Below are 11,155 nucleotides of genomic sequence, written 5' to 3' on the forward strand. Positions count from 1 at the left end.
TACCCTTCTGTTGTTTAAGGATGGGGCCTTCTACTATTCTGAGATCAGGGACTGATTTGTAAACATGTTTTAACAACTTGCAAGGAATTTCCATCTTGTGAGGGGAATAAAAAGCTGTATTTCCTTACGACATTACTTCTATTCATGTAACAAGAGGGTGCCAAAGTATCACCAGTGACAGAACAAATCTCAGGCAAGTTTGGGGCTAACTGCAGAATGGAGGCTCCCGAAGACCAATGTCCAAGCCCACATGTGCACAGTCCAGCAGAGAGCTGGCTCACCACCAACCCTGGTGTCACCAGCTCATGTACTGTGCTTGAGAACACCTCTTCTAAGGCATGTTAATACAAAAAATCATTTCTCATTGGCAAACAGATATACTAAGATCTCTTGCAGTAAGAATATAATTACAGATACTCAATTGTCTTCATATGCTTGCATTTCTGTCTTTCACATATTGACAGACACCAGAACTATCAGTGGTTCACATTTGTAAAGTACTATGCCCCTTCTTCCCACATCGTAATAGGGGAGACTAAGGCAGAGAAGCTAAACAAAAGGTCCTGTGAACCCACTCGCAATTCTTTCCCACACCAGGAATCACAGGATAGCAAAAAAGAGCACAAGTAAAATTATATTCTTTATTCATTCCATTTTAGCTGTGAATATTCCTATTATACAAATACAGTAGAAATTCCAAAATCACAATATATTACAAAATAAAAAAGTACAAACTGCATTACTTAATAAATAGATCTAACAAGTTAATCAGAAAGTAGAAGAGACAGAATTCATATTGGAAACATTTAAATGTTTGACCCAGCAAACCATACAAACCTCAATTTCAGTATTTTTTCTTCTAAACCATAATGTAGAATACCATTCCTGATTTATTGATTAGAAAACAAAGTCAAGTGAATAAAATGTTGTGATCAGATAATGATTTGTTGGTGAAACACCAGTGCCAAAAAAAGAAGCAGGGCTTATACAAAAGACACCAAAACCCCAGAAACAAGAACACAAACACTGAGGTGCAGCCAAGGCAATTACTGCCAAAGCAGGAGACTATTATCTAGTCACAACATTCTATTGCAAGTTAATGTTCTGTTATTATAGATAAATAATAAAAATGGAGCAGAGGGTGAGCCAACCAGGCAACAAGAGGCCAGTTTACTCAAAACAGTAATTAAATACAGAAGAGTCAATTGCTCCCTGCACTGTTCATGTGTAGCTGTAAGCTGCATTCCAACTGGCTCAAAGGACCTGTTCTGTGCTCCAGGCAGAGAAAGCAACTGTTCCTAAAAGCAGTCTGTTCTTACTTTGCTGCACTCTTACAAAAGCCATTCTTTTAACTTTGCAAGAAAATACCCACAACAGTTTCATCAGCTAGGGGGGTCAGTTTGACATCAACCTCATTTGGTAAAAATATAAGGTTTATGGGTAAAAAACACAGCAAAAAATAGCTGTTACATCATAAGCCGTATTTACAAAAACTGTTTACAAACGTTTTTGGCTGTACAGCTGAAAGCCAGATACTAATGTAAGATGTAGAAGATGGAGGTAACAGTTTAAAAATAGTGTGCAAAAAATACATTCTTATAGAAAATAGACAGTGGAGAGGGGAGACACAAACATACACAGAGAAATCTGCTTGCAAATAACCCGAGGCTAAGTTTTTACAACAGAATATTACAAATACGTCTGTATTTATCCCCCACAATCTACAGTCCTTCTCAGTCTGTGGTGCTGCTGCTTCATTAAGGATTAAGGCATCACCATCACAGCCAGCACACCTTCTCTCTGTCAGTCCCTGCAGCAAAGCTCCCAGCCTGCGGCCCAGGCAGTCTCACGAGCAGGCGTTCTGCTCAATGTACATCTTGGACAAGGACACTGCCATGGACTTGGCCAGCTCCTCATCCCGTCTGCGCTGTACCTGAGTCTGTCTGCACCACGCCTCGTACTCTGGGTTGGGGCACATGCGGTCCAGCACAGCATCGTAGTGCCCATTGCTAAGCCAGCTCAGCCAGATACTGGGCCGTGTCGGGTCCTCGGGCCCCAGGTAGTGAACCATGGTGGAAACGGTGGGGCTCTCGGGCCGGCCGCCCGTGGTGAGGTGGATGTTCACGTTCAGCATCTGCCCCATGGCCAGCAGCTCCGGGTAGCCGGCCCAGGCCCCGTCCTGGGCGGCGCCGATGAGGAACTCTCCCACGTCGCCCTCGATGATGGGGTTGAAGTGGTCCAGGTGGTCGGCGATGTAGTGCACGGTCTGCTCGCGGAGCTCGCCGTGCAGCCGCTGGTCCCCGTACACCGCCTTGCAGACGGCGCGGTACAGGCAGTTCCCGTCGGGGATGATGTGGAAGCGGAACCGGCCCTTCTGCCGCAGGTACTTGTCCTGCTTCTCCACCTCGGCCAGGTACAGCGCCAGCTTCTCGCTGCGCTCCGCTCTGCCGCCGGGCCCCCGCCGCACGTCGGGCCCCGCCGCCTCCTCCTCCTCCTCGCAGGGCGCGGGGCCGCTGGGCTGCGCGGGGCCCCCGCTCCGCTCCGCGGGGCCGCAGCCGGGGGCCAGCCCGGGCTGGGCGCCGGCGGCCGCCGCCTGCAGCGCCTGGCAGTGCTCGCTGAGCCGCAGGCTACGGTTGCTGGGCTCCTCGGCGGTGGCCTCGCCGTCGCCCCCGGCCTGCCGCACGCTCTCCAGGATGCCCTCCAGCCAGGCGCGGCTGCGCGGCGAGCCCGGCACCAGCTCTCCGGCGGCCTCGGCGCGCTGCACGATGCGGATGGGCACGATCCGCTCCAGCGGCCGCCGGCGGCTGACGGTGACCTGCGCGCAGGAGCTGAACTGCGGGCCGCCCGCCGGCCGCCCGGCCGGGCCCGCCGCGGGGCCGCTCGGCATCACCTCCAGGCAGGACGAGAAGGCGGGCATGGCGGCGGCGCTGCTGCTGCCCCCCGCGGGAACGAAGCTGTCCTTGCCGGAGCTCTCAGCGGCCGCGTTCGGGCCCGCGGCGTCGGCGGCGCTCGGTGCCTCCGCGGCGGAGGGTCCCGGCGACAAGGAGACCTTGAAGACGGCGGCGGAGCTCGGCGAGGCCGCGGCGGCTGCTGCGGTCGCGCCCGCCGGGTAGTGGGTGATCACGGAGCTGTAGAGCTGCATCCTCGGCTCCCCGCGGGCGGCGCTTTATAGGCGGCGCCGCCGTCGGAGCTGGGGCGGGGAGCGGCAGCGGGGGCCGCGCTGGGGCTGCCGAGGAGGATGAACCGCCTGGGTAAAAATAAACAAGGGCATCACTGCCTGCCCCGCCCCGCCCCGCCCGGGCCCCGCGGCCGCGGCAATTCCGACTGCGCCACCGGCCCTGCCCCCCGCGGGCTCCGGCCCTTCTGGAAGCTGCGGGAGCGCGGGAGGGGGGCGGGGCTGCCCGGCACGTCAGCGAGCACCGCCCAGCTCCTGCCTACGTGTGATGGGTGTCACGGTTCCTAACTTGCAGCTCGGGCAGGAATAATAATCATTTTATCCATTCGGTTTTGGACAGTCGCAGGCACAAGCTGGTGTGTGTCCATCTGTAGTCCCACTCAGGGAAATGCAGTGCATGCATACAAACACGTGTGATATAAAACAGCACATATTAACAGGAGAGATGCGGTCTGAAATAGGGGTCTCATCAAGATCATTGATAATTGGTTTATTAATACCTGTAGCACCTTGAAATTAAGCCATGTCTTCTAGCCTCAGTGCGGTATAAATAAAGTCATACCTAAGCCTTTGTCCATGGATGACGATGTGATCTCTACACACTCGATTTGATTACGTTCTGACAGGCATGCTGACTGAGAAACACCAGTTTACACTATGATCAAATATTAACACAGACAGTCGCTCCTAAAAAATGGGGGGGAAAGGTATTGACATAGGCAAGTTCAAAGTGATATTTTAAAACAATTCTGGATTCCATCCCACAGCCTCAAATATCTTCAGGAAAATTTTAGTAACCCAAGCAGATTGCAGAACTTTAAAAACAAACAGACAAACAAACAGAAAACTCTTTATTTGAATATTCTGAAAAAATTATTTTCCTCATTCCACTTACATTAATTAAAAAGACAGAATAAGAGGATCACTTGCAATATACTGCAATGTCAAAAATAATAGTTTCTTTGGAGCCTTGGTTGTATTTTGTATCCATGTTTAGGGATATACTTCCTATCTTCAGTCTCTGCAGCTGATTCAAGGGCTACCAGTATGAATAATTAACAATATGGAATTTCATTCTCTTCACACAGAAAACATACTATGATTCACTTGACTAAATTGCATGTTTAAGAAAAAATGCTGAAACCCTTCATACAATGTAATGTGGATATTTATGGAAAAAGCTTTCCCATCTCTTTTATTCTGGATAAAACACAGCAGTTTATTGCATGCAATATTGGGAGCCTTTCAATAAAAATTTACAGACTAAACATATATCCAAAATTTTTGCCTTCGAAGCTGAAATGTAAGAAGTATATCAGATGTGAATCAAAGCCCAAATGTCCTCACTTACCTGCCAGAGCCAGCCAAAAAGTTGATATCTTTAGAACAAATGGTGATATCAGGGCCTTATCCAGGAGAATTTCTGGCAGCCTGTTACAGGGGGATAAGATATTACAACTGCTCTGAAATTACAGAGTGACTCTTGTATTTCAGAATGTTCAGAACTTTGTTTTAAATATAGCTTGTGAGCCCAGTCAGTGAGTCTTTATTTCTGGACTAATCATTACTTAGAGAGGAATATATATTGATCAAATAGTAGTAAATTGAAACCTTCCCTCCTTGAAATGGTTGCTTGGAGCAAAGAAAAGATTCCCGCCTAGTTTTATTTCTTAGTCAAAACTTGACAATGTCTATTTCCAAGTTAACATGTATATGTTTATATATATACTGATAGGAGATTTAGTGTAAAACTACTGGAAATTTCCCCTTCCAAGTTGGTTTAAAATATGCCAGTTGCTCTTCATTGTGGCTTTGGTCATTTATAAAGATGTATGTTACTTATGTTACTTAAAGCTCACCAGTTCTTCTGCTACTTTTTTTCACAGGTGTCTGTGGTTTGGTTTAGTGAATGTTCTGTCTACTAGTAAATGTGAGAGCTGAGTACAGGATGGCAGTTCAAAGTCTTCAAAGGTCTGGTAACAGAGAGAGGGGAGGGAGAGAGGCAGCTCTTTCTGTTAGAGAACAGTAAATGGATGCAGCAGAATAAGAGCACTTCTGGCAGGAGAAAGTGCTGCATTTTGAATACTCAGTACTGCAAATCTCTTTCTTCTAGGATATTACAAAAACTCCTGCTAATGACTTTTTGCCTCTCCAAAACCATAGATTATTTGGAACAGTGGTACATTAATGGATGGGCAGCTGTTTATATCTGATTGTTAGTTACAATGAAGTACAGCTTAAAGCTTGTGGTGCTTCATTTGAGGAGAGAAACAGATTTTTGTATGCCCAAATTACCCTTGTGCTAGTATTCTAATGCTCTAATGTAGCATATTCTCAACAAGAAAACTTGTTTATCTGAACAGAAATCCAGTGAATATCCTGAAATACACGCTAAATATGCCAGCAGGTTTTTGTAATGGTAGCAGATAAATTGTTCTTTTTTTTCTCTTTTTGCTTATAAGCAGATATAATGTCTTTCCTATATTTTCAGTTAAAAAGCACATAATAAGCTCTCTAATAAAGGTTAAAATATAATCAAAATCTGTTGCTAGGTATCTGAGAGACAAAACAAACATTGTAACCACTGTCTTGGTGTTAATAGTATACTACTTTTGATATCCTTACTATGTCCTGTGTGAAGTAAATGGAAAGAGAAGCTCACCTTGGTGTGTTTTACCTGTGTTGTTATTAAATACTGACAATGTAATGCAACCAACATTTTTCATAACTGAGCAGCCAGAGTTAGTCACACATACTTGGCCTGAGGGGAATCCAGTCTCTTTGGATGACCAATGACAAAAATCCCATTGATCTTCTGCCACACAAGATATCTCATGTTTAGTTTTCAACTATCATACTAGGAGTTACCAGGAATCACCACTTCCTAAAGGTAATTTTCTTAGATATCTGACAGGTTTTAACAATAACATCCTGCACCAGGGAGTAATCATAGAACAGCCTGGATTGGAAGGAATCTTAAAAATCATCTAGCTCCTGGTCACCTTCTGCTAGACCAGGTTGTACAAAACTCCATCCAACCTGGCCTTGAACACTTCCATGGGTGGGACATCCACCACCACCAGGTGCAGGACCTGGAATGATCAAATGCTATGAGTACAATTCTGGTGAAATAGAAATTTCAAAGAAATATTTGAATCCTTTAATGCAATGGTATCTATAAAAGCCAGGGGCATGTGGTTCTGCCTTTAGTGCCTTTTACTACCAGAATATTGGTCTTCAACATTTCTTTCAGCTACATATAGAACTGCTGTTAATTCCAAGGGAAAACTAAATTTTTCTTTAAGATGACCTGGCTAAAACACAACGCATGTATTGATTGCTTCCAGAATACTCCTGTATTTCCAACTTCTATCCACTTTTGCCTACCTGTTGTGGCCTCACAAGCACTAGAGGGATTTGGAAAGTGAGGACAACACAGCATGGATATGCCCTTCACTGTTTTCCACAGAGTTCCTGAGCTTCTGGTTCACTCGTTACAGGGTTATGTGCAGTCCTTTGCTCTTACAAAATAGATCTCAAAACAAGCTCTGTAGTAATAAAGCATAAACATCTTCCGTGGTTAAAGTTTCTCTTGACATTACTGTTATCACTGGTTACCTTGCACATTCCAGGAATAGTTTAGATTGTTTGGAAGGCAAACCACAATCACAAAAACAGCTGTGGAATAACAGTGGTATTCACTGACGTAAACCAAAATGCATGAGAGTAGAACTACTTTTAACTTTAATATGTAGTAGATACATGATTGACATAGAAGAAACAAATTAATTACATCACCAGGAACATTTGCTAGTGAAGAAACAAGAAGTTGGCTAAAATTATGTATTGAATGACACTGAATGAGCATTTCCATTGCTTGGTTTTTTGTTTTGATTTTTTTTTGTGCTGAAATAACAGCCCTTCAGACAAAGGTATTTCTGACTGATGTATTTAATGAATTAATAACTTTCTGTATGTAACTGGAAAATGAAATGTTGAATTTATACTAATAATCTGAAGCAGTATACCAAGGACAAAATGTGGAAAATAATAGAAAATAGAAAAATGTATCAAGGATCTTCCAATACAGGGAAGAAATGCATATACACTTCAATTAGAAGGAACGTACTGACAAAACATCAATTTTATCCTCTGTTGCCTGCAGATGATCATATCAATCATATCATATCATATCATATCATATCTTTCATAAAATTACCAGTTACAGGTAACTTATTCAGGGTATAGTCAGTGAATCTATAAAGCTGTCACAAGGCAACAGCACTGCCAAAAGAACCAGTTCTGCTCTTTCCCATTCCCCATCTCTTTTTTCTACTCCTGATGCCAGCTGCTTTGTGATGGCCTAAGTGTTAGTATTAACTGGTGTACCTACTGCATATCACCCTAAATGCTAACATAAAAAGGAGGAAAAGTGTATACACGCTTACACTGAGGTGTGAAAAAGTTGCATAAAACAAGGACTGTGTCTCAGAGAGCTTTGCCTCACAATTTGTTGTTCAGCTTCTGCATATATTCAAATTTTATTCACTGTATGGATGCACCAGGCATTAGAGATGCAGTGCTATGACATCATGTGGCAAGAGTTTGTGGAAAAAGGGCTGTTGGTGATAAATATAGATATTTGCTCATGTCTCAAGGGCTCAGTTGGTATCCCACTCGATAACTGAGTCTCTAAATGTGAGCGATGACGCAGGTCAAGCCTCACATTTCTGCTCAGAAGTGTAAATGGCATTTGCAGTGATCATTGTGCACAGGGCCTTAAGATGATACCAGGAAAAAAAAAAGGGGGGAAGGCGGAAGATCTACAATGCTGCTTCCTCTGAAAAAAAAATTATAATAATGTGGTAATAATGTTACATAGACAAACTTTATAATGTGTATGATGTTTGGAAAGGTTATCTTCTCTGTTTTTATAAACCTTATGAGATATAAAAGTGTTCACAATGTCTATTTTTTTGTCAGTTACAGGAGGTCAGTCACCTTCTCTCCCTGTCATGTTGGTTAATGGCAATTTAGGGTCAAGGAAAGTAGATACTTCGGCTAAGACTAAGAGCAGAACACAGTTCTGACAAGGACAGACTGTGAAGGAGGTAGGGGAAATGGGCAATACAGAAATACCAGAAGCAGGAAATCACCACTCACAATTACAGGAAATACTATTAATAGATTAATCTTGATAAAAACTGGAAGCATAAAATAACTGTGGTAGAAAAGAAGGTGCAATACTGTCTACTCCTGAAGTGAAAAAATACTCCAGTGAAGTAGCAAGCAGCCAGCACTACCATGTGTGGCCTCACAACCGAAAGACTTTGGAAACAGACTGATTCCATGGCAAGTGTCATGCCCTCTATCCTCCACAACCTTGCAACGTACACTTTTCCCTGCCTTTCTGCCATCAATAAGCAGCAAAAGGAGGAATCAGTGAGAAGTGAGTGTCACAGAAAACCACATTTCATCATTCATGCTTTGAGAGTCACGGAATAGCACGTAATTACATTAACCAGCTTTGTTGTTCCACTGCCAAGTCCTTCCTGTGGGAAAGGGCTGTGCTTATGTGCTACATAACCAGCTCAGCAAGTCATGTCAAATCCCTGATGAAATGTAGGGAGAAGCTTACCTCATCACAATTAAAAACCTGCTCTGTTTCCATTTATGTAGCACAGAGTTAACTGTTATGGCAAGGTTGGATCACAGCTATTTAACTCCACTGTCTTAACATGACAAAATAACACAGGTAGAGCCATTAGAGAGGGAGGATGACATCAATTCATCCTGACTGATGTCCTACTCTGCGTAAATAATTAAACCTTTCTTTAACACACTTTACCATACCTAAGTGTACAATATGGAATTATTTTTTCTGATCTGAATTTTAAAAGTTCTAATATAACAAGAGACAATTTTTAAAAAGCATTTATAACTATATATATAGCATATATAAAGAGCCTGAATCTGAAATATTTTTCACTGGAAGAAATCAGGGACAGATACTCTCCAGTTAGTAGATTTATACTGGTAACTCCGATCAGGATGGAATCTTTATTTGGCCTGAAATATAAATTAGTATTCCTGAGGCTTCCAGTGAGTATCTACAAAGACTTTAAAGCAGGATTTTGGCAATTTGAGAGTTTCAGTATTTGTTCAAGTGTAACAGAAACATTAACATTGTTACAAAGAAGCACTAATTGTAAAAGCTACATTATCCATACATGAAAATAAACATTCTTCAAGTTGTGATTTATAGGTAAGCACTTAAGCATTAATCAATTAGTAATTCACAGATAGAATCCCAAATACAGTCAGATTACTATATCAGACCTGGACATAGAGGGTTTAGCTCATGTCTATCTGAATTTATATCTGTCTATCTGAATATAAAGTCACTATAGGAAATTTAGTACACCTAATCTTGCAGTATCTAAATAAAGTTTCTGATACTGCATGGTATGAGTCATTACCAACCCAATGAAGACAAGGATTACAACAAGAAATAAAAGGTGGTGATGGGAAGAGACAACTGAAAATGATTTAAAGAAACTGTTATACTGAAAGAAACTTGCTAGTGGAGTTCTTCCAAGATCCATCTTGAGACTGACTTAAATAGTTTCATTAATTACACCACCACTAGGTGTGCTACTGAATTAAAGATTCAGAGCTGAGCAGCATTTAAAGAAGATTTTTTAAGTGTCATGTGGGAAACATCTGAAGACTAGAGACAGAATTTCTTATGTGATTATCTGAAATTGAACAGTGCAAAATGAAAGGACATCCACCTGGTGGCAGGTCAGTATTTCTGCTATTAGCAGAATCTCAGCTGTGAGAAACCATCAGGACAGAAGACACACAAGTGCTATTTAGAGGCAGAATCACTGTAGTTTCTGATGTGATGTAACTTTCAAAAGAATAAATAGTATCTTAGAACACAGCAGGTGAGTACGTATCCAAAATAAATATTTCTTTTAGAAAGGACTTGTGAAACTTAATCTGGGATACTGTATACATTTCTGTTCACTGTTGCTTAAGGATGTTGACTGGCAGGAGAGCAAGGGGGAATTAGAATGATCAGGGCACTGGTGGCTGTGTAACAAGAGGAGACAACTGTTCTTGGCTTGCATTACCTAACGGAGTTTGAGAAGGGATCCCAACAAATACATCACAAATTAAATACTAGGGAGTAAGAAGAGCTCCTTAGGTTAAAGGTAATGTTGGCCAAAAAGAAATGGATACAAACTGGCAATGAATAAATTTAGTCCTGACTCACAGCCTTGGTTTTCAGATATGACATAACTGCAAATAATTTTATGAAAGGATCCTGGTAACAAAATACTTGCAGCAGCATGGTGAAACCAGGGTGGCCTATGAATGTGAGGACCATTATGGTTGAATTATAACAGAAGACTATAGCTTGGTAAAGACTTTGATCTTAATGTGCAGTCAAATCTTATGCCACATCTTTGTTCCATTTCTCTCTGTTTCCTGGTTTGCTTTTTTTTTCCTGGGTTTTTTTGTGGTGCCACAGTGTTCCCTGCACAGAAAGCAGAATACCTAGCCAGGCTGGGACACAAACCAGAGGCAAGTAGAATCTCATTTTCAAAGATTACAACTGAACCCATTTTTCAAAGTTAAAAGCAGTGTTTTATTATGCCAGAAGTATTATTCTTTTAGATTTGGCATCAGTACCATTCCAAATCCATTTTCAGCAGCTTCTAACTGGGTTAAAATTATCATAAAAATTCATTTCAGGGAATTTGGAGAATGAAGAATATAAACAAACAGCTTTTGATTATTATCTAAGAGAATCAATAGCTGTCCTTGCCCAGGCTAAAGAGCAAAGACATTTCTAAATAAACAAGATTATTATGAGTGCAGTAGGTAATTAGGGTGTGCAGCATTGAGTTACTTAACATAAAGACATTAGTTAGAATAGTTAAGACCAACAGTAATCAAAAATAAGAAAAG

The 11,155-nt window shown here is 42.3% G+C and overlaps 1 protein-coding gene across 1 annotated transcript; it reads right to left on the reverse strand.

Annotated features, from left to right (window-relative positions):
• Positions 1–627: 627 nt before the first annotated feature.
• Positions 628–3,372, reverse strand: OTUD1 (OTU deubiquitinase 1). The gene has a single exon (XM_048295131.1). The coding sequence runs from the start codon at positions 3,140–3,142 to the stop codon at positions 1,847–1,849; it is 1,296 nt and encodes a 431-aa protein (XP_048151088.1). The 5' UTR covers positions 3,143–3,372; the 3' UTR covers positions 628–1,846.
• Between the last annotated feature and the right edge of the window lie 7,783 nt (positions 3,373–11,155).

The sequence above is a fragment of the Corvus hawaiiensis genome, chromosome 1 (assembly GCF_020740725.1).
Source record: "Corvus hawaiiensis isolate bCorHaw1 chromosome 1, bCorHaw1.pri.cur, whole genome shotgun sequence".
Classification (NCBI taxonomy): domain Eukaryota; kingdom Metazoa; phylum Chordata; class Aves; order Passeriformes; family Corvidae; genus Corvus; species Corvus hawaiiensis.

Excerpts from the sequence above, each read along its gene's own strand:
- OTUD1 (XM_048295131.1), bottom strand. The coding sequence starts at position 3,142 with ATGCAGCTCTACAGCTCCGTGATCACCCACTACCCGGCGGGCGCGACC.